Source organism: Pristis pectinata, chromosome 1 (genome assembly GCF_009764475.1).
Source record: "Pristis pectinata isolate sPriPec2 chromosome 1, sPriPec2.1.pri, whole genome shotgun sequence".
NCBI lineage: Eukaryota > Metazoa > Chordata > Chondrichthyes > Rhinopristiformes > Pristidae > Pristis > Pristis pectinata.
The window spans coordinates 120,186,119-120,210,361 of record NC_067405.1 but is presented as its reverse complement, the minus strand read 5'-3'; the positions used below and the strand labels follow the sequence as shown (position 1 = coordinate 120,210,361).

The window sequence follows — 24,243 nt, the reverse complement described above, 5'->3', positions numbered from 1 at the left end:
TCCAGTCCTGATAAAGGGTCTTGACCTGAAATGTCAACTGACCATTTCCCTCCATAGATGCTGCCTGACTCACTGAGTTCCTCCAGCTCTTTTGTGTGTTGCACCAGCATGTTTGGGACCTCTATATTCATGCCTATGTGTAGAAATGTCAGAATTGGTGTTGATTATGAAGGGAAGTGCCAACAATTCTGTGATACTTGCTGATATTTCCCTGTAAAGTCCAGGACAATGGTCTTTTTTTATATATATACTGGCAAGCATCATAGTTTATAATTCTGATGAGTCTGCCTTTATGGTTAACGGTCAGTTTTTCAAAGAGAATTTACAAACCATTTTACTGGTCTGAATTATAAAGCCAGAATTTTTCACAAAGCTCTTTTGGATTGATATCTGTAATTTTATGGTGTACAGTTGAATGTCTCCAAGCTGGCATTTTTGGGAAATGAATCTATTATTTCAATGGTGGACATGTAGAATGTCATCATTTACTTGTGTTGATAGTGCTTTATTAGAGTACCATCTAGACATGGTTTCTCAAACCCATTTTACATAATATGTTTAAAGTACTTTGGAATTCAATAATTCTTATTTGGAAATAGAAAGGTGCTTGCACAGAAAGCTATATTTATATTTTAATCCAATTTTTGATAATTATGCTAGACATACCAAGGTTTTATGGGAAGTTCTTAAATAGATACCCAAAGTGATATCATTTTTTATGATCATAAAACTTGCAATTCTGGTTAAAGTCAAGAATTAGCTTAAATGAAGATACAGCTGCATGCATTGATTTAATGCTCATAGTAAGATGTGTTTATTTTTAACATGAAAAATATTCTATAAACAGTGACATTTTTTTCCTAACCAAATGAGTAAAATGTAATTCTTTACACTTGATCGTATTTTTCTCAGCAGTTCATTAAGGGATAGGACCTATGAACACCTGGAGAATCATGGACTGATTAGGGACAGCCAGCATGGCTTTGTGAAGGGAAGATCTTGCCTCACAAGCCTGAGAGTTCTTTGAGGAGGTGACCAGGAAGATTGATGAGGGTATTGTGGTGGCTGTGGTCTATATGGATTTTAGTAAGGCATTTTGATAAGGTTCCCCATGGTAGGCTTCTTCAGAAGGTCAGAGGCCAAGGGATCCAGGGAAGCTTGGCTGTATGGATTAGGAATTGGCTTGCCTTTAGAAAGCAGAGGGTTGTGGTGGAAGGAGTACCCTCAGATTGGAGGGCAGTGACTGGTCGTGTCCTGCAGGGATCGGTTCTGGGACCTCTACTTTTTGTGATATTTATAGATGACTTAGATGAGGGGTTGGAAGGCTGGGTTAGTAAGTTTGCGGACGATACTAAGATCGGCGGTGTTGTGGATAGTGTGGAGGGCTGTCGGAACTTACAGAGGGATATTGATAGGATGCAGAGCTGGGCTGACAAGTGGCAGATGGAGTGCAATCTGGAGAAGTGTGAGGTGGTACACTTTGGAAGGACAAACTTCAGGTCAGAGTATAGGGTAAATGGCAAGGTACTTGGCGGTGTGGAGGAGCAGAGGGATCTGGGGGTTCATATTCACAGTCCACTGAAAGTTGCCTCACAGGTGGATAGAGCAGTTAAGAAGGCCTATGGGATGTTAGCTTTCATAAGTCGTGGAATTGAGTTTAAGAGCCGCGAAGTGATGATGCAGCTGTACAAAACTCTAGTTAGACCACACTTAGAGTACTGTGTTTAGTTTTGGTCGCTGCATTATAGGAAGGATGTGGAGGTGTTGGAGAGGGTGCAGAGGAGATTTACCAGGATGCTGCCTGGATTAGAGCATATGGAATATGAGCAAAGGCTTAAGGTGCTAGGGCTTTATTCACTGGAAAGGAGGAGGATGAGAGGAGACATGATAGAGGTATATAAAATATTGAGAGGAATAGATAGAGTAGACAGTCAGCGCCTCCTTCCCAGGGCACCAATGCTCAAGACGAGAGGGCATGGCTTTAAGGTTATGGGTGGGAGGTTCAGGGGAGATGTCAGGGGGAGGTTTTTCACCCAGAGAGTGGTTGGTGCATGGAATGCACTGCCTGGGGTGGTGGTGGAGGCAGATACATTGGACAGGTTCAAGAGTTTATTGGATAGGCATATGGAGGAATGTGAGATAGAGGGATATGTGGGAGGAAAGGGTTAGATAGTGTGAGGGTGGTTTGATGGACAGCACAACATGGTGGGCCGAAGGGCCTGTTTTGTGCTGTATGGTTCTATGGTTTTATTATGTGCTGTGGGGAAAAAAATGTTTGTTTGGGAAGGCTGCCTTTTAGAAGGCCACTTCATTTGTAGGATGTATTTGTTTCACATCGAACCTGCTTTGTTGTCGAATTCAGTCGGAGAGAAGACTCAAAAGACCACTGTTCTGGTTCAATCTCTTTACTACTAGATCCGAGGAGAGAGCACCAAGCCAGGCACCTACGTCCTGGACCGGGTGGTCTCTGAGATACATTGATCTACATACATTCTTATACTTTTTCAGAGGTGCAAACAATTACCATACAAGGAATGATCATGCATTAGTCAGGCAGCATGGCACTTATTTTCTACATCGTGATTGGTTACAGACAAAGGAATTTACTTAAAAAAAAAAGTTACTAAAGCTATAGTTCCTTAATCTTTTCAGACCATCTTGTTCCACCGGTTATCTTTGTATACATAAGGTTTCTCATGGTGGGCTCAGGGTCAGTTTAGTGGAGCAAGAGTCAATTGTGCAGACTTGTTGAGACAAGAACTGATTGTACTGAATAATCATACCTCAAGGCTGAAGAAACTAGCTGAAGCAAGCAAAATCTCTGAAGCAAGGCACTGCAAAGCGAAGCACAGCTATTTCAAGCAGTCTGTTACAGCCATAGTGATGTACCCTTTAATTCACGTTTCAGGGCTCACAATCTTTTACTCTTCTAACCTTTCATTATACCTTATACACATTCTCATTCCCTCCTTTTATCATATCATGATAATACTCCTCTGGTGGTAGTGGTCTCAAAAGTTCCTCGTGATCCTGGCCTCGGGGTGAACGTGCGACCAGCACCTTTTGCACGGGTATTATCACATTACATAACCATGAATTCTCCTGCTGCTGGTATCAATTATAAGAATGCAATAGTGAGCGTGTTACATGGAGGTTTCCAAAAAGATAGTGAATTCATTTTTCTTCTAGTAAAATTTTTCTCAACTGAAATTTGTCCACATTATTCTGGTGATTTCTCAACCCTTACAATTTATTTCTTTGGTACAGAGAAATTCTATATGCTAAGAGTTAAACACTTTTTAATATGGTATCATTAATACTAACTTGGGTGGGAAATAAATTAAAATAAAATTTATGATCTAGAATCAACTTCTCTTGATTCACTAAGCTGAAGCTAAGCAGTACATGAGCAACAATACCAGTATTTTTTCATTCAGCTCCTGCTGTTTTAAATTCATATCCTTACTCTTGTAGCTGTGGTAACTTGTTTGTTACTTAAAAGCATCAACAGCTTCATTGGGGGAGTGGTTCTGTTCCTAGTTTAAATTTCAGATCTTTTCCAAACAATTGCTGATGCAGCAAATAAACTCTGCCTGCTGCGAAAGCACAGCCTAGTTACCTGAGCTAGATATGACTATCAGCCTTTTGTATTTGTTCTGATCCTACTGTTTTGATTTGTCTGCAGCAATGCCCAAGTTAAAGCTAGTGAACTCTGCTCTGACATACAAGTTGTGTTGCAAAATTGTTGCATTTCAATTGCAAATGTGCAGTTCTGGTCATAAACTCTTGCTTACTCATATGTTTGTCATTCAAGTGCAAACTCCAATAGTGAGTATTAATTTGTTCACCAGCCCTGCAAGCCACAATCTTGCCATTGCATTTACCATAGAGAGAGGAAACTTCAAAATATTTGAGAATTTTTCCATATTCCTTTCTCGGCATCATTCGTAACATAAGGAGATTTAAGCCCAGTTGTGTAACATAGACCTCCTTATTTCTGATCAATTATCCAACTTTTTGTCCATCCACTCAAATTGTCTGTTGTATGTTGCAGAGTCCAAATATCCTTCTCACAGCATGCCCTCCCAGTTGCTTTCATCTGCAAACATTGGATACCTACTCCTTCAAATCATTACTGTAGATTCAGCAAGACTCCAATAATCCAATTTTCAACTATTTGGAAAACCCAGTGGTTAAGCATCTAGCTATTCAGGAACTGGTTTCCATGCTGTGCATCCTTTCAATTTTGCTGGAGCCCCCATTCCCACACTCCCTTTCAACTGACCAGGTTCACTGGAAAATTTGCTGTTCTACTGTTAACTTTTTAAAGAGGTGAACTAAGAGTGTGTCGGAGTACTAGAAGAATAACGTCTGATAGTCTGGAAAATCAACTTGTCTGGTACCACTAAATTCTAGAGCATACCTCATTAATGAAGTTTTACTGTAGTAAATAATTGGCTGATCATTTGGGCACTACACTAGTTGCGTCTTTCCAGTCTGAAAAAGACCTGTTTATTCAACTCTCTGACTTCTATGTGACAATCTATCTTCAATCCATGTTAGCACATTTCCCCCAATACCACCTCTTGTGCACAAGCCTTCAATGCAGCACCATATCAAGTGCCTTCAGGAAATCCAAATGCATTCATTCTACAAGTTCCCCTCTTTCAACTATGTTTGTTATATCCTTGAAGAACTCTAGAAAATTTGTCATACCTCTTTTTCATGAAACATTGTTGACTTGGTTTGATTACATTTAAGCTTCTCTAAATGACTAGTTGTTTCTTCCTTGATTTATAGAGTCCGAAGTCTTGCCAGCAACAGATATTAAACTAACTGGCCTTATAGCTTCCTGCTCTTTTTCTTCCTCTCTTCTTGAACAAGCTGTCACATTTGTGGTTTTCCAATCCGCTAGTATCCTCCTGGAACATGTTGAAATTTGAAAAGCTGTAAACCATAACTACTTTCTCTGCAGCTATTTGCTTTAAAACCCTTGGATGCAGATCATTGGGTTCTGGTGACTTGTTTGCCTTTAGTTCCATCAATTTTCCTAATACTTTGTCCCTTGTGATTGGGATTGTTACAGTTTCTTCCTTCCTGCTTAAAACTAGCCTATCTGTTATGTTTGGAATATTTGCAGTGTCCCCCAGAATGAAGACTGTTACAAACTATTGGTTAAAATTATCTGCTATTTCCTTATTTCTGGTTTATAGTTCCACAGTTTACTTTGCAGTAGTTCCATACTTAAGCTACCCTGTTCCTTTTTTTTTAAAATATCCACTGAAGCTTGTTTTGGTGTTATTTGCAAGTTTACTCTCAAGCAGTTTTTTCCTTTCTTATTAGCTTTCCAGTCTTGTGCTGCTGATTCCTGAAAAATTCCTAATCTGGAATACTTTGGAATAATCTGGAAAATTCTGTAGTATTCCTCTGAAGATTTCTGTCGTATTCCTCTACGGAATTTTGCCACTTTGTATGCTGTAGTTTTAATTCAATATTTTCCTTGACCTCTTTCGTTAATCATGGACTATTCACCTCTGTCATTGAGTCACTCTTTCTGCTGGTGACCATGAAATAGTTACTAAAATATCTGCCACTGCTCATCTACTGACCTTTCGTTTAGCCTATTTCCCCAGTCTACTCTTAGACAACTCTTCCTTCAGACCTTTGTAATTGCTTTTTTTTTAACGTGAAGACTCTGAAACTAGAAGGACAGTTGTTCAAGAAATTTGAAGTCTGTGCACAACAGCTCTTTCAGCTTTCTGACAAGCAATTAATTAAACCAAATTTCACTGGATTTTAAATACTGATAAGGATCTGATGAAAAGAATGGTTTGTAAAGCATTGTGCTGCATGGAAAAAAAACTGCCTTTGTAATTCCACTCGTGACTGTTGCAACATTCATGAGGCTACCAGCACTCATTAACAGAAAAAATTATTTTCCATCACGTGAGGATATATTTACAATGTAGTTCATGTTACATCCAGAGTTGTTTTCGCACACAATTCCTGCCTGCTTTTATATAAAGGCACTACTGTAGTACTCCTATAATCTCCCACGCTCGGGATTTTAACAGAGCTGGACCAGCAGGATTTCCAGACCATTGGATGTTATTCTTTTCAACACACTTAGTTTGCATTTTTTCTCCAGATGTTATACAATATTTTAATAAATTTGCTGGTGAACCCAGCGAGCTTAAAGGAAGTGTTGGAAACAGCCCTGGGGCACAGGGAGTACAGGAACAGGGGCATCGGTGAGTTGGGAGAGAGTGCAGGAACAAGGCCACCAGTAAGTTAGAAGGAAGCATGGTAAACATCACCTGATGAGCTGGAGGACAGACCATTGGCATTTCTGAATAGTCAGACAACAGATTATCAAAGTTTTACGTACCTTGTAAAGTGTTTTTATGTCTCTTTGTAAAGAACACCACCCAAAAGGTTAAAATAAGGAAGAAAAGTTTCTGAAGTATATTTGTATTTTCATTACAATCATTGTAACCAGTGTCACTGATAATTTAAAACTAAGTAACATAACCTCCAAATTCCCAAACTTCGGAGTTTTTCATATAACTCAAAATTTAATAAATACTTTGCATTTAGAATGTATATCTTAATGTACACTAGTTTCAGTATCATAATATTTTCCAAAACCAAACATCAACATATTCATTTGCAAAGCTTATTTTGGGTTAATAGTGTTATTTAAGAAAAGAGCAAGCTGAGGCAGACATTTGTGGTTTGAATAGTAAACTGGGTGAACTTATCTAGTGCTCGCACACTCACAAGCAGACTTTGTGTCTTAATGCGCATGGAGTCACGTGATGATGGTTAAAGAACACTTAATCATTTGTATGTTTGTGTTATTAAAAATATTCTTTTTTTTAATATTTGTATCTTCTATTTAAAGCCATTAGGGACACAACTGATCAATATCTATTGTAGCCCCAATGACCAGATGCTTTGGGCCATTGACATTCGTGGAAACGTACATGTTCGAATTGGAATAACAGAAGCCATGCCTGTTGGCACTAACTGGGAGCATGTGCCAGGTAAAAGTAGAAATCATTTTTTGCTGTAATCTAGCTATAGTCCTTGGTTATCATCATCTATACCAAATGCTGGAATAATATTACTGACCTATAATTTTGTGTTACAGTAATTTTTGAAGAACATGTTTGGTAATCTCTGGCACAATTTTCCTCTTGTAGCATTTGCCAAATAATCACCCAGGCCACTTCCACTTCTCACCCTAATTCCTTTAGGGTATTTGGTTACAAACTACCAGATAATGATTTCTATGCCTTTTAATGTGATTTTAATACCATTCCCACTTGTTTTTCTCTGATTCTGCAATCCATTACCAACTACAGGGGCTCACTGGGTCACAAATGACCTTACTTGGGTAAATCTGACTTTATGCATATTCTCCCATACACTTTTAAAACACTTTTTAAGTTAGTAATAATAAAATGCTTCATGGTATTAATGACTGGATACAGTACGTGTTCCATTGTTTAACTTTGGGTAGCATTGATGAAATGAAAGAATTATAGCAAGTGTATGTAGAGGGATACAGTATGGGTTACTATAGAAAACAGCATTTCTGACTTGCAGAGAAATCCGCTTATGGACAGTTCTCAGGAACAGAACCCTTGCGTAACCCAGGGACAGCCTGTACTATAAGGCATGATACTGATAGAGGAAACATCCCAGTAGGTCAGGCAGCATATGTGAAAAGAGAAACAGAGTTAAAGTTTTGGGTACAAAACACATTGTCAAAACTGGACAATTTTGATAAAGTGTCTCAGACATGAAAGAGTAACTTTTTATTTTCCTTTTCACAGGCCTGCTGAGTGTTTCCAGCATTTTTCTGTTTTTATTTCAGATTTCCAGCATCTACTGCAATTTTTAAAAAAATTTCATGATACTTCTGGTATTTTTATCCTCCACTGTAAGATTTCCAGCATAATCTCTCAGCTGATACAGAAGACATAGGAGCAGAACTAGGCCACACCCTTACTGCAACATTATGTTAATTTTATATAACGTAACTTTTTATTGTATTTTCAGACAATTAACTTTTCATTTGTAGTTCCTCTTAGCCTTTAGATTTCCCTTTTCACATAGAAAAACCATAGAAAATTCAGGCCCTTCGGCCCACAAAGCTGTGCCGAACATGTCCCTACCCTAGAAATTACTAGGCTTACCCATAGCCCTCTATTTTTCTCAGCTCCATGTACCTATCCAACAGTCTCTTAAAAGACCCCATCATATCTGCCTCCACCACCGTTGCCAGCAGCCCATTCCACACACTCACCACTCTGAGTTTAAAAAAAAAGTTACCCCTGACATTCCTCTATACCTACTCCCCACCACCTTAAACCTATGTCCTCTTGTGGCCACCATTTCAGCCATAGGGAAAAGCCTGACTATCCACCCGATCAATGCCTTTCATCATCTTATACACCTCTATCAGGTCCCCCCTCATCCTCCTTCGCTCCAAGGAGAAAAGGCCGAGTTCCCTCAACCTGCTTTCATCAGGCATGCTCCGCGTTCCAGGCAGCATCCTTGTAAATCTCCTCTGCACCCTTTCTATGGCTTCCACATCCTTCCTGTAGTGAGGCGACCAAAACTGAGCACAGCACTCCAAGTAGGGTCTGACCAGGGTCCTATATAGCTGCAACCATACCTCCCGGCTCTTAAATTCAATTCCCTGATTGATGAAGGACAATACACCATATGCCTTCTTAATCACAGAGTCAACCTGCGCAGCCGCTTTGAGCGTTCTATGGACGCGGACCCCAAGATCCCTCTGATTCTCCACACTGGCAAGAGTCCTACCATTAGTACTATATTCTGCCATCATGTTTGACCTACCAAAATGAACCACTTCACACTTATCTGGGTTGAACTGCATCTGCCACTTCTCAGCCCAACTTTGCATCCGATCTGTGTCCCACTGTAACCTCTGACAGCCCTCTATACTATCCACAACACATCCAACCTTTGTGTCATCCGCAAACTTACTAACCCATCCCTCCACTTCCTCATCCAGGTCATTTATAAAAATCACAAAAAGTAAGGGTCCCAGAACAGATCCCTGAGGTACACCATTGGTCACCGACCTCCATGCAGAATACAACCCATCAACAACCACTCTTTGCCTTCTGTGAGCCAGCCAGCCAGTTCTGGATCCACCTTGCAATGTCCCCTTGGATCCCATGCCTCCTTACTTTCTCAATAAGCCTTGCATGGGGTACCTTATCAAATGCCTTGCTGAAATCCATATACACTACACCTACTGCTCTCCCTTCATCGATGTGTTTAGTCACAACCTCAAAAAATTCAATCAGGCTCGTATGGCAGGACCTGCCCTTGACAAAGCCATGTTGACTATTCCTAATCATATTACACCTCTCCAAATGTTCATAAATCCTGCCTCTCAGGATCTTCTCCATCAGCTTAGCAACCACTGAGGTAAGACTCACTGGTCTATAATTTCCTGGGCTATCTCTACTCCCTTTCTTGAATAAGGGAACAACATCCGCAACCCTCCAATCTTCTGGAACCTCTCCCGTCTCCATCGATGATGCAAAGATCATCGTCAGAGGCTCCACAATTTCTTCCCTCACCTCCCACAGTAGCCTGGGGTACATCCCGTCCGGCCCCAGTGACTTATCCAACTTGATGCTTTCCAAAAGCTCCAGCACCTCCTCTTTCCTAATATCTACATGCTCAAGCTTTTCAGCCTGCAGCAAGTCCACACTACAATCCCCCAGATCTTTTTCCATAGTGAATACTGATGTAAAGTATTCATTAAATACATCCGCTATTTCTTCCGGATCCATACACACTTTCCCACTGCTGCACTTGATAGGTCCTATTCTTTCGCATCTTATCCTCTTGCTCTTCGCATACTTGTAGAATGCCTTGGGATTTTCCTCAGTCCTGCCTGCCAAGGCCTTCTCATGTCCCCTTCTGGCTCTCCTAATTTCCTCCTTAAGCTCCTTCCTGTTAGCCTTATACTCTTCCAGATCTCTAACATTACCTAGCTCTCTGTACCTTTTGTAAGCTTTTCTTTTCCTTTTGACTAGATTTATTATAGCCTTTGTACACTACGGTTCCTTTATCCTCTCGTGACTCCCCTGTCTCATTGGAACATGCCTATGCAGAGCTCCACACAAATACCCCCTGAATATTTGCCACATTTCTTCCGTACTTTTCCCTGAAAACATCTGTTCCCAATTTAATCTTCCAATTTCCTGCCTGAGATGCTCATAATTCCCTTTACTCCAAGTAAACGCCTATTCATTCATAATGAAAACATATTCATTCTGAGTTGTAATTATCCACCATGTAAATGCTATTTATTTTAATGTATGTTCATTACGAATGTATTTACCCAGAACTTCAATTCTTTGTTTCCTTTACTGAAATGTTTGTGAATTTCTGTTTGAATATTTCATGTTACTGATCTAATTCTGTTGTTTTTATTTCATTCTGCACAAAGTTTCTTTTGTTACGCACTCTCTAATTTTGGTAGAATCTCTGTTTCCCAAATATCCCCCAGTTGTTAGGCTGCAAACTTCCTTTGCTTTCTTACACAAAGGCAAGTTAAGTTGTACTTCTTCCTCCACTGAAATACAGTTGGAGGATGGTGTATAATGATAAATAATGTTTTTAAGGAATCCTTTAAATAATTGGATCAGCAGGAGGAATGAATTGCTTCACAGTAAAAACTATTTTGGTTTCAATATTTCATCCACAAATCCAGCAATTTATAGAACTTCAATGAAAAGCTGCTTTAATATAGCAAAACAATAACTTCTCAAATTGTTTGTACAGGTTTGCAGGCAAGTCAGTTAACTGTGAGCAACAGAACAGTTTGGGTGCGTTGTTCTAATGGGGATGTGGCACGTCGTTATGGAATAACTAACAAAAATCCTCCAGGTGATTATTGGAAAAAGATTCCTGGCAATGTGGCTTGCATAACAGGTAAGTTGTTAGTGAATTATGTTCAAAGACTTTTCCCAATAAATACTTTTATGATGACGAAAGAGATTGTGGATGCTGGTGTCTGGTACAAATATTTTTGGTATTTAACCATTTTTGTTTGGATTGGGCATCCCTGGCAAGGCCAGCAATTATTACCCACCCCTAATTACCTTTGAGAAGATGGTCATGTAATAACTTGAACTGCTGCAGTCCTTTTGGTGAGGGTACTGTCACAATGCTGTTAAGCAAAAAAACCCCAGTGACTATGAAGGAAGTGCAATTTAGTTCCATGTCAGGATGGTGTTTGATTTCTGTGGGAACCTGTGGGTAGTGGTGTTGCTGCCCTTGTACTTGGTGATTGAGGGGTCCAGGTTGGGTAGGTGCTGTTGGAGTAACCTAGGTTTGCAATGCAGTTTATTTTATAGATGGTACAAAATGCATCAACGGTGGTGGAGGAAATGAATGTTTATGGCGGTGGATTGGGTGCTGATCCAGCAGGCTGCTTTGTCATGGGTGTATCGAGCTTCTTGAGTGTATTTGGAGCTCAATCGTCCATCAGGCTCATGACTTTTGCCTTGGAGATGGTGGAAATGTTTTAGGGTTTCAGGAGACATGTCACTTAACACGAGATACCCAGACACTAAACTGCTGTTGTAGCCATAATATTGACATGGGTGGTCCAGTTGAGTTTCTGATTAATGGATATTGATGGTGGAAGGGCAGAGTGATAATACCATTGAACAGCAGGAGTAGGAGAAATTTGATCGTTCGTTTTGTTAAAAAAACGTTCCTCGTCATATGAGGACACGTGGTTGAATAACCTAGTGATTACTATACATGTGTATGTTTGCAAATTTAGTTTTTTTTAAAAAGGAAGTTAAATGCTTGAGCCAATTTTAAAAAAACTATATGCTTGAGCCAATAATATTTTTAAAAATTTTATTTTACTTATTGCAAGTGATCATGATTCCTAGCAGGAAAGCTCAGCCTACTTTTTAACTTGAGTTCCATGGTGATACCTGAAGTATAGAATTGGAAGTTTTAATTTGTAATCAGCCCCTCTCACTGAGATAGTGAGGACAACCTGGTATGACATCTTGAACGTTCTATCATGACATCTGAACAACTGTACTTTACCACTATGTTCATCAATAGGAAGAAATATAGCCAATGACAATACGTATGCACTCTCATTGTGTAAATATAAACTTTCTTTTTTTGTGTAATCCATTTTTTCTTAGTGTAAGTCATCAATGGCTTTCTGATATCAGACCTAGTGCTTGATAAAATATGGTGACAATTCAACATTTTGGGAGGGAAAAAAAGTTGTTTAGCATCCCAGGGATCATCTGTTGAGAGAGAAATAGCTATGTTTTTGATTGACTGTAATTTACTTCCTGTCCCATCAACTTGGATGTTAAGTGTTAACTCTTTCAGCTGTTATAATCATTTCCACATAGCATCTCAAACTCTACACCTCAAGCAGAGTTTAATACTTAATAATAGAAATCTTTTCTCAGCATACCACTCCTCTGTTCTGTTTCATCATCTAATATTTATTTCTGCAATCTGAATAACGTAGTGATTGAGATTTGATTAAAGTGGTTTTAAAAACCTACAAATTGATTTGTATAACCATTTCAAGATTGCTACATGCACTGACCTGTCTGTTATCACTGTTACCATTGACTGCTGTTGTGCTGTCTTCTCGTTGTTATGAAATAATTGGCAATTGTGATAAATGTACTTTACACATAATATCTTTTTGAAAAACGAAATGACTTTTGCTACAAATTTCTGATAACTTTCCTGAAGAAAATATCCATCTTTTGTCTTGATACAGCATTATGAAAATATGAGTAATTCCAAGGATAAATGGATCATAGTATTTAGATTTGTTTTGAGCTTCTTGTGTTTAAGTTGTTAATATCATATATTGTTCTCACTTCCTACGTAGTAACTCCTCAAGATGAACTGTGGGGCATTAGTAATGGAGGCTCCCTCCTTCAACGACTTACCAAGAATTTTAGCCATACAGATTCACTGGTTAACCCCAACCGTAATATTGTTTTGGGCCAATGTGACGACTTTGATGATGAGTGGGAGATTATCTGAAGATTGGAAGCATAGCTTTTTATAGCATATAAGACCATTTAATCAAACATTTCACATTTTCTTTCTGTATACAATTTTAAGCCTATTAAGGTTAAATATTGCATTTGGTTAAAGTTTTGTACATATTTGTACATTATTATCGTTATAATTATATGGCTTTGGAGTTTCTGCCAGTATTGGTATATACAAATTGCTACATTGTTCAATAAAGCAACTGAAGTGCTTGGAGTCTTGCCTTCAGATTGGACAACTACTGCCAGAGTATGCTTCTGACAGAATACCATATTTGGACTGGCTTTGTTGCCAATCGTTTACTAATCCATATAAATGCCTCTGAATTGTTGCTTTCCTGCAGCTGTTTGACATACCCACATTACTTGAAAGCTTTGCATATTGTTTTGTTGTTTTATATAGATATGAATGTGTATTTTATGGAGTAAAATGATTTTTTCAGTGATTCATCTACACCCAAGATATAGCTATAGCAAAAGCATGTGCATTTCCCTGAACTTAGAGTCACCTGGAACTCAAATTAATTTCTGTGACTGGAAGCCAGAAATCTACAATTTAAAATATCATTCTATCATGGATTTCAAGAAGTAAACTTGGGTACAATAATATTGCACAATACTGTAGTGATATAATTTGGAGTTTTTTTGGGCTATAAGGTATTGGTATCTGACAGTAAAAGCTGAAAGAAACAATTGTAGATATCAAAACAGTACATTATCAAAATGCTGACTGGTTTAAAGTCTTAGAAATAAGTTGTACATTTATTTAAATTTGCTGTTGAATTATTATGCTATCTTCCAAAAAAAGCCTTATGTTAAATATCAAATATTGTAAATAGTAAATGTGCACAACTGTAGTAATAATTTGAGATTTCAGTGAATTTTGACTTTTTTTTTACTCCTTTTAAGAAGTGATGGAACTTGGCTATAAACAAGTTATAGCCAAAATGATGAGTGATGCTTTTTGCCTAGCCCACTGCAAAAGTAACAATGTTTACACTTTCCAGATAAATATTAACCAGATGCTGATGTACAGATGAGATGCAGTTTCTGTACATTCCGAAAGTTTAGTCAGTTACAATTTGCACTTTGAGCATTTCTACTGCATATTTTGTGAAATTACATACTTAGATTTTGAGGTAACATTATAAAGTGATTTCTTGCATTTATTGTAGGGTATGTTGTGTCCTATTATACTGAAATGACTAACTTTTGTTCTGGAAGTCTGTCAATGACAGTTTTCTTCAGTATAAATGTCAGTATGAAATATCCAAAAATGAATTAATTGTAGAAAGTTAAATATTCCACAAACAATAGCACATTTTGTAAAAGGTAACAGTAGATGAAACATTAATTCAGTTACCCAAACATTGCTAGTTCATTCTGAAACATAGCCTTTATAAAGCAGCCCTTTTATTCAACTTTTTATATAAATCCTTTAAGCTACAAAGGATTTGTGTAATCAGCATTGTAGTTGTGGAGCAGTACATGCCAGATTTCTAGATAATTGTCTGGAAAAATTTAAGCTCCTGAAAGATTGTTCTGTGCTGATGGTTGATGCTCTGCAGGGAATGAGAAACCCACTTGTCTGAAGTGGGCTTCTCATTCCCTTTTACCTTGGAATCCAATAAGTTGGATATTTAGCAAAGTCTGTTTAAAAGTTTTATGAATGTAAAGCATGATTTTAGGTGGGTGAAACTGAAAATATGATTTTTAAAAAAAAGAGAACTGGATAATATGGGTTTGCAAAATATTCTGAGTTTCAATTTGGGCCACATTAATGGAATGGTGTTTTGTTTTTGTTGGGTTTAATTATGTCCAATCAAATGAGTTTGTATAGTGTTGGCCCTTCCCACAGCACCATCACTGTGTGTAGACTGTAAATAATTACACTGGGCTTTTTGAATGTACTCCAAACTGAAAATAATATATGTGAATGTGACACTAAGAAGCTAAATATGGAAGTGTTTGATTCCCCAGGACTTTCTCACTTGGGTATAAAACAATTTAAATTCAATGTGAAAAGATTTTTTTAAAATAATAACTCCAATCAGAGTATTGAAATTGCAAAAGTTTGCTACGTTAGAAAATTAGTTTACACATCTAAATGACTAACCAGTGTGTGTTAACTGGTTTACCACTTCTTTAAAGACACAGGGAATTCTAATGTATTGTTTTTAAAAAAAACTCATTTGCTCAACTTAATTTTCATTCTTTGAAAGAATCCCAGCAATTGTTACTCATTCAGTGTCTTAGATGCAGTATACAATGTAAAATATTTTTAAGCTGTTTATAAAAATGTCTCAAGTAGTAGATTGTGTTAAATTTACTGTGATTGTTAATCCTGTGACTGGATGAGGGTAATATTTTGAGTGAGTAATGTGCTGCTTTAAGACTTTCAAAGGATTGTATGCATTAACATGGCATTGCAGCTTTACATGCTTGTGGCCTTTTTTGACATTTCATTTAAAGTCCTTTGCTGTCCAGAATACTTGTAGATATTAAAATGTAAATTGTAGATAAATAGAGAGTCTTGGCTGTGGCTGAATTCACAGGAAAAAAGCTTTGGGGGTATTTAAGCTATGTTATAACCAGAAATATACTACATGCATGATGTTGTATATTTAAACTATTATTTATGACTGGATTATCATTACAACTAACAACAAAACTTAATTTTAAAGTTTATAATGTTTTACATTTGTGTTTCAAAAATAGTTCTGTTCCTAAAATACTACCTGTACTTGTTTGCATACTCTAGCAAAAGTGAAATAAAAGAACTAAAAGATCCTTTTTACATTTGTTTTTGTTTTATTTGTTAAAGTTCCTCCTTTAGTTTAAGCTACAAATTCTGAAGTTGACAGTTGTGTCCTTTTTCAAGAATTAAAGATGACCTGAAAACAATTGTACCTCATTTTTCATTAATTTTAGTTAGTGGACGTGAATGATGGGAATCACCTCAAATTACTGCAATATGAGTGGTGAATATCATCCCATGATGCTGTTACTTGGAGAGTTCCAGGACTTTAACAGACAGTGAAGGAAAGCAATATATTTCCAAGTTAAGATTGTGTGTGAATTGGGAAGGAACTTGCAAGTGGTGACATTCCCATGTGCCTGTTTCCCTCTGTTCTCTGCAACTTAAAGCACACTGTTTCCCTCCCCACCAAGGCTGCTTGATCTGCCGAGCACTTTCATCATTCTGTTTTTGTTTTGGATTTCTTGCATCTGCTCCATTGGATGGTACCAGTATTGTCACTGTATTGGAGCAGATTTGGTGGATATGAAGCTGGTTCTGGAGCACCTCACAGTTGCCTGTGGGAGGTAGTCAGGTCCATGGTCTGTTTTATCCCCTGATGTCTGGGAGTGAAATAAGTTGACTGCAAGCTGGTGTCTGTGAAGGTATGGATCTTGTGAGAAGGCTGACAGCATTCTGGCTGAAAGAGTCTTTTTTTATCTGTTAGTTGTGAGGTCAGTTAGCTCTGGCTACATTGTGTTGTTGCTACTATTCTGCACGTGTAGAATCTGGTACAGTTTAACACCTCATTTTTAGTTATGTCTGACACTGCTGGTATGCTTGTCTACATATTGAACCAAGCTGGATGGCAATAGTGGAGTGAGGGATATTTTATGTCATGAGTTGGCAGATCCTGCAGCTGATGAATGTGCAGTTATAAGCTGCTAGATATGTTCTGAATTGATCCCAGTTAACACTCCGGCAGTTCAGCAAAACATTGGACTGTGCATTCGACTTTGTGCCGAGTCATTCCTACCAATATTGTTGAGGCCAGCTGTGTCAGGTGATTTATTGCCTGAGGTCAAGTAGGTTTATCACTCGTGTTGTTCTTGCAAACTGATTGGGTTCAGCCTCTGACTCTGCCGCTAATAAGCTGCTTTTAGTGATGGACACTGAAGCTGTCACCCAAAATGCATTCTGTGCCATAGCTACCATAAATACTGCTCATCTCAGTACTAGTTCAATAGCTGTAGGAAAATGATAAGTGGTAATCTTGTGTTCAACTTGGGGAAAGAGTTTACAACATCTGGACCTGATGCTGAATGTTTTCAGGACCACTCTCCCACCTTTGCTGTCACCTCTGCTCAGCTGTACCAATTGTTACTTTCACCCGTCTCTGATTTATTTTCTCTCTGCTGGTGGAATAAAGTATACCAGGGGATCATGATGGAGGAACATTGACTGAAAGGTTACATATTAACAAATGAATTAGGAGCAGAAATAGGTCACTTGGCTCATCAAGCCACCCAAAAAAAATTTTTTTATAAGAATGATAGCAAAGAAAATACAGTAAATTGTGGTGTTTTAACATGTTTTCTCCTTCTACAAATGTGACACCACTAATTGATGCCAAGCCCCAAGTGCTGTTTGTACTGTGTCACTTTGCATTTAAAACTCTATGCCCTATTGACCACCAAAGTGCCACCTCCACACATCTTCACAAAGTAACGGTGTAAACAGCGAGCATGCTCACTGGTGCCTTTTTGAAAGTGAACCAAAACAATTTTATTAAAATGCTTCTTTGACAGATGCATATTGCTATCAAATAGCCACAGGATTTAAAATTCAGGTGGCAACTTGCAAGATAAATCTAAGGTAAAAATAGGTAGCTTCTATAGTGGACTTCTTAAAAATTCTTTGGTTTATATTACTAGATTTCAGAACAGATCAGTGATAAATCAATTTTTTCTGCATGCAAACAAAAATATTTGGGGAGTTATAGCTTTTGAATGGATTTTTACTTCAGTTTGTATCTGGGCTTTGCTGGTGAGTTGGATAATTATGGCCCTGAGCTGGTGAACCATGTTGATTTTCTGCATTCCATGAGATGAGAAGCTGTTTAAATAGGAGGTCCTAGGATTTTCTCCCCGCAGTGATGAAGGAGTAATGATTTGTATCTAATTAAGAAGGGCATGTAACCAAATTGGAAACTGAAGATTGACATTATTCCCAAACACTTTGTATTCTTTCCTTTTCAGGGAGGGAACATATTTAGGTTTGGGTTTGTTGCCAAGAGCCCCTAGCAACTTGCTGCAGGGCATCCTTTAACTAGTCAACATTTCGGCTGCAGTATGCTAATTGTGAAGGGAAGCGATGATTTAAGCCAGTGGATGAGGTGCTGTTAAAGCAGGTTATAGTTCTGGGTAAAGTTGTGTTTTTATGTGCTGTGGTAGTTGCATCCTTTTCAGATGAGAGTATTTCATCATAATCTGGATCTGCAAGTGATGGAGCATCTTCTAACCCACATTGGGCTGGATAACACAAGGTCAAGAATGGTCCATGTATGCCTACCCTTACCTTGATACTTAGATCCTGCATGTCTGGTCTATCTCATAGAGTCATAGAAGGATACAGTACAGAAACAGGCCCTTCAGCCACTCTGACCATCAACCACTCATTTACACTAATCCTACATTAATCCCAATTTTTATTCTCATCATTTCCCATTCTTTACATTCTTTTCCCAAATTCTGCCACTCAGCTACATACTAGGGGCAATTTATGTACTGTTTCTGTACCGTATCCTTCAATGACTCTTATGATAGTGAGATAGACCCTGCACGTCTGGTCTAAGTGTCAAGGTAAGGGTAGGCATACAGGGACCGTGGACAATTCTTGACTTTGTGTTATCCAGCCCAATATTGTGTTAGAAGATGCTCCAATTAACCTACCAACTAGTACGCCTTTGGGATGTGGGAGGAATCCCCCGCAGTCACAAGGATAACATACAAACTCCATGTAGACAGCACCCAATGTCAGGATTGAACATGGGTCTCTGGTGCTATGACACAGTGGTTCTACTAGCTGTGCCAAGTTTGCCATCCCTCTGAGCAATCTACTGACAACAAACAGTGCAGAGGTGAAAGGATGGAGCTATGCCTTCAGTCAAAACTGATATTTGGAGGCATTTAAAAACTATTGAAATTGAAGTACATATTTTAAAGTTAGCTGGATTTTTAAAAAATTATTTCTAACCTAAACAAATTTCTCCTAAAATCCTCATTCAGTCAACAGAGTTTTGGATCCTGTGCCAGTCTGATGGAATAGGATCAGGATGGCAATTCCAGCAGAAAGTAGTATCAAATCAAGCCAAATATTCACTCTGCTGGTTTATGCAAATTGGGTGTCTCATTCTGTTGATATGATCTTTTCTTGCTATAATCTTTGCAATGAAATTACATGAGCCTCCATTATTTTGTGAAAATAAATATATAATGGTACCTATTTAATTATACTGTGTCATTTTAAGGCTAAGAGGACATAAAGCTGTTGGAAATAGTTACCCGGTATTTAGGAGTAGTGAGTAGCGTTTGGTTTGCTGGGAGAAGTCCTGGGTTTTGTTATCAGGGATAGGGTTATGATGGAAGAGTGGGATAAGCCTGGGGTTCAGTGGAAGTGGTTTGGGAGTTGCTAAGTTTTATCATGCCAAAGTGGGTTGTTGAAGGGAGATTGGTCAGAAATCATCGAGAAGAAGGCTTTAAAGGGGATCTCTGAATCTTGACAAAACGAAAGGAAATGTGGGTGTTGGTTCATTCTGTCTGGGGTATGACTTCCCCCCCTCATTGCTGATGGCCCACAATCAGCCTGATTCCTCAGTCTGATGGTACCAGTTTGTATTGTATGCAAATATTGAATTCAGCGGTTTAATTCTGGACGTTTTTCCTACTTCTATCAGTGAATTTCAATGTTGTATTTTAGAATGACTGCATTTTTTGTCTCATCAAAACAAAACTGATCCTAATAATAATTTTATTTCCATGAAATAGTTCATTAATTTCCATTAATGCCTTCATTGAGCCAGTAACCAGGTGTCTGCTTCAACATCTCCATGGCAGCCCCGACTTTGCCCTATCAGAAATGTACCTTTTGTCTTGTCCATTCCTCCCCCACCTTCTCTCCAAATTAAAACTGTCCAAACTAAAAAAAATAGAAAACTAAAGGGTTTTTAACCTGAAACAGGACCTCTTTTTCACAGATACTGCCTGATCTGCTGAGTGTTTCCTGCATTTTCTGGCTTTATTTCAGATTTCTAGCAGCTGTAGTTGTTTGACTTTCAATAAATAGGAGGGCAGGAGGATGCAACATTAGCGGAATATGCTGGTAGGACCCTCTCCCTCTGCCCATCGACCCACACACTCCTCCCACTGGTTCCCCTCCCCACCTTCATTCCCCTCTCAACCTCCCTCCATTCTATTCTTTCCTCTCCTATCAGATTCCATCATCTTCAGCTCTCTGCCCCTTCCACCTATCAGCTCCTGACATCATTCCCACTCTCTTCCCCCCCCCCCCCCCCCAATCTGCTTATCACCCCTTACCTGGATCCACCCCTTCCCCGGATCTACCCCTTCCCCTCACCTCATTTCACTAGCCATCTCCCCTCTATCGTTCAGTCCACCTGAATGGTCTCGACCCGAACCGTCGCCTGTCCATTTCCCGCCACAGATGCTGTCTGACCCGCTGAGTTCCTCCCGCGCTTTGTGCACTGCTCCGTGCGAACATTGCACTAACTGCGGCCGAGATTGCCTCCCTTAAGACAAAGCATTTTACGAGATTTGAAAAAAACTGAGCGAAATCTGGGAGTGCCGAAATTCTCCCTATAAATACAATTTGCCCCTATTCTAACCTTATGTATTTCCACCATTTCCCCACTAAAGATCAGTGAGACACTTCGCTGCAGTCACCGGGTTCCGCGGAGGGAGGGGAGGATTGTCGGTGAATCCCAGTTCCTGGGTTTTGGTGATGTCGACGCATCCCATAATTTCTTTTTTAAAAGGGGCCTCTTCCCTTTGTAAACAAGTAATAACTCGTGAAGCGGTGCGTTTCAAAGAGTTTCCGCTTCAATGCGTCGACAGTCCCTAAGTTTAAGGTATTTTTTTAAATAGAAAATTAAAATAAGGGAGAATGTTGGGAGCGATAAAGGGAGAACAAGGGTTGTAATGCAATACTGCTCACGCAATCCGTCTGCGGGGTTTGTGTTTGACTCCTGTATCAGTTTACAGACAGTGAGAGGGTGTTCCCGCTGCAGCTCTGTCATTAGTCAGGATCAGGGCGGTGTGTCGGGGGCGGCCAATGCCGGAGCCCCCGGTCGGGGGACCGTTCGTATAAAAGGGCTGACAGGAGCGCAGAGCCCGGCTGCAGCCGCAGCACCGAGTCCCGGGACAGCGGCTCCCAGGGACTGGAGTCGCCAACCTGTTGCCAGGGAGTCGGACAAGCGCGAGTTTGTGGGGGTGGAGAAGCTTCACGTCGCCTTGAGGACGGGTGCCGGAGCCCTGTCACCATGCCCTGGGACCTGGGCACCCCTGCCCACGGCCGGGATTACCACTGCCAGAAGCGCTGTAAGAAATCGTCCTTCGCCTTCTATCAGGCGGTGCGGGACCTCCTGCCCGTCTGGATCCTGGAGGAAATGAGGACCATGGAGGTGTTTCACTGGGAGGAGGGCGGCCGGATGTGCGCCTACTCGCCGTCTGAAGCCCTGCTCTACGCCCTGGTGCACGACCACCAGCGCTACGGCCAGTACCTGCTGAGGCAGCACCCCCGGGCGGCGCTGGCCGTGCCCAGCGACAGCTTCTGCTGCTGCCGCTCCTCGGCGCCGCACCTCGCCATGGCCGTGCGCTACAACCGCGTCGCCACCCTGGGACACCTCCTGAAATGCCTGCGGGACTGTCCCGGCATCGACCGCTCGGATTACATCAACCGCAGGGGCTGTGTGCATGTGGAGAGCGGCAAGACCCCGCTGCATGTGGCCTGTGAGCTGGCGAGAGCCGAGTGCTTGACCTTGCTGCTGGCGCACGGTTCCTCCCCCTACATTACGGACTGCGAGGGCAACACCCCGCTGGACACGTTACTCCTGCAGCTGTGTGACAGCCGGCTGGACCTGCCGAGGAAGCACGCCTGCCTGCACAGCCTCCTGCTCTTCATGCCAGAACTCAAGTTCAAAATGAAGGCGGCACTGAGAAGCAACGTCAGCCTCTGGCAGAATTTGCTGACCCCGGACCTCTTTCAGTGGCTCTCGGGCTGTAGCCCGCCGCCGCTCTTTATAAAGGCCATGCAAACTTTAATCGCGGCCATTGCTCCTGAGAAATTCCCAGAGGGGTTGGACGAGTTGCCCATATCCCATCTACTTAAACCTCTGGACTTCAAACTGACCGCGGAGGACACCGCCCAATCAAGCTGTAAATGATGTAGCTTTTGTGTTCGAGGAATTTAGGAAAAAAGACCCTGGTTACAAAAGCGTCCTCTGCCGCGCTGGAAATGGAAGTCGGTGGCTCCTTCTTTTATTTAAGAACGTTATTGAAATGTACTATGGAATTAGAAACTTGGTGAAAGAGTTCAGTAAAACCAAGGTGGTTTGTTCGACTTCCGTGGGTTGTAACTTTGATTCAAACTTTTGAAAAATTAGCCCCATTTAATGCATTTGGGTGTGAACTGTATCTCTGCATTAGGGTTTCATTACCCGCAGTAAAGAGCTTTGATTAACGGTGTTTGATGGACTTCTCAAATCAGTATTCACAGGTCGTGAAAGTGTTTATTGCGCTGTTATTGGTGTTAGTCATAGAGCACTACAGTACAGAAACAGGCCCTTCGGCCCACCTAGTCCATGCCGGCCTGGTTTTCTGCCTAGTCCCATCTACCTGTACCCAGACCATAGCCCTCTATACCTCTCTCATCCATGTACCTATCCAGACTTCTCTTAAATGTTACAATTGAACCCGCATCCACCACTTCCACTGGCAGCTCATTCCACACTCGCACCACCCTCTGAGTGGTGAAGTTCCCTCTCAGATTCCCCTGAAATATTTCACCTTTCACCCTGAACCTATGACCTCTAGTTCTAGTCTCACCCAATCTGAAGGGAAAAAGCCTGAATGCATTCACCCTATCTATATACCTCATAATTTTGTATACCTCTATAAGATCTCCCCTCATTCTGCACTCCAGGGAATAAAGTCCTAACCTATTCAACCTATCCCTGTAACTCATGTCCTCAAGTCCTAGCAACATCCGTGTAAATTTTCTCTGCGCTCTTTCAAGCTTATTGATATCTTTCCTGTAGGTTGACCAGAACTGCACACAGTACTCTAAATTTGGCCTCACCAATGTCTTATACAACTTCAACATAACATCCCAACTCCTGTACTCAATGCCCTGATTTATGAAGGCCAATGTGCCAAAAGCTCTCTTTACGACCCTATCTACCTGCGATGCCACTTTCAAAGAATTGTGGATCTGTATTCCCAGGTCCCTTTGTTCTACTGCACATCTCAGAGCCCTACCATTCACAGTGTATGTCTTACCCTGGTTTGTCCTCCCAAAGTGCATCACCTCACACTTTACTGCATTAAATTCCATCTGCCATTATTCAGCCCATTTTCCCAGCTGATCCAGATCACATTGCAAGCTTTGATAGTCTTCCTCGTTGTCTAGAACACTCCCAATCTTGGTGTCATCTGCAAATTTGCTGATCTAGTTTACCACATTATCATCTAAATCATCAATATAGATGATAAACAACAATGGACCCATACCGATCCCCATGGCACACCACTAGTCACAGGCCTCCAATCAGAGAGACAACAATCCACTACCACTCTTTGGCTTCTCCCGCTGAGCCAACGTTGAATCCAATTGACTACTTCATTCTGAATGCCAAGCGACTTAACCTTAATTTAAGATTTCTTCTTGGGCAGTCCCTCCCCATCAAGAATGACTTGCTTCCACTTGGGTTTTGTGGGTTCTGAGGTCGTTGATGTGGCCAATGCTGGAACCACAGATGGGCAATGGGTAGTTGGTGAGGTACCACCTTCCTTCTGCTGTTTACACAGGAGCTCTTTATGCTCTCCATCCATGGCCTCAAGGGCTTCAATACAGTCCCAAATGCTCTTTCTCCACTTTGAGTAGTCTTAAGGCACAGCTACCCAGGAGTCAGTGGGGATGTTACATTTCTGGAGGAAGCTTTGAGCACATTCTTGAATTTTTTCCTCCATCTGCCTGGTAACCTCTTGTGATGACAGAGCTCAAAAAAGAATATCTGTTTCAGGAATCTGGTGTTAGGCATGTAAATGACATGGCCTGCCAATGTAACCGACTTGATTTAACAAGAGCTTCAGT

At 40.4% G+C, this 24,243-nt stretch overlaps 2 protein-coding genes across 4 annotated transcripts in view; both read left to right on the top strand.

The window, feature by feature from the left end:
* tecpr2 (tectonin beta-propeller repeat containing 2) overlaps positions 1 to 15,914 on the top strand; it is an 81,633-nt gene extending 65,719 nt beyond the window's left edge. For 2 of the 3 annotated variants that reach the window (XM_052022243.1, XM_052022252.1), the window contains 3 exons: positions 6,905 to 7,046; positions 10,843 to 10,992; positions 12,950 to 15,890. In XM_052022243.1, coding sequence (XP_051878203.1) covers positions 6,905 to 7,046; positions 10,843 to 10,992; positions 12,950 to 13,107 — 450 coding nt within the window. In that variant the 3' untranslated portion in view covers positions 13,108 to 15,890. Of the gene's footprint in view, positions 1 to 6,904; positions 7,047 to 10,842; positions 10,993 to 12,949 lie in introns of all 3 variants that reach the window. The other variant, XM_052022236.1, reaches the window with a different exon arrangement.
* Positions 15,915 to 21,196: 5,282 nt separating this feature from the next.
* On the top strand, positions 21,197 to 22,668 carry ankrd9 (ankyrin repeat domain 9). Its single transcript, XM_052022361.1, has one exon. The coding sequence runs from the start codon at positions 21,413 to 21,415 to the stop codon at positions 22,313 to 22,315; it is 903 nt and encodes a 300-aa protein (XP_051878321.1). The 5' UTR covers positions 21,197 to 21,412; the 3' UTR covers positions 22,316 to 22,668.
* The last annotated feature ends 1,575 nt before the right edge of the window (positions 22,669 to 24,243 follow it).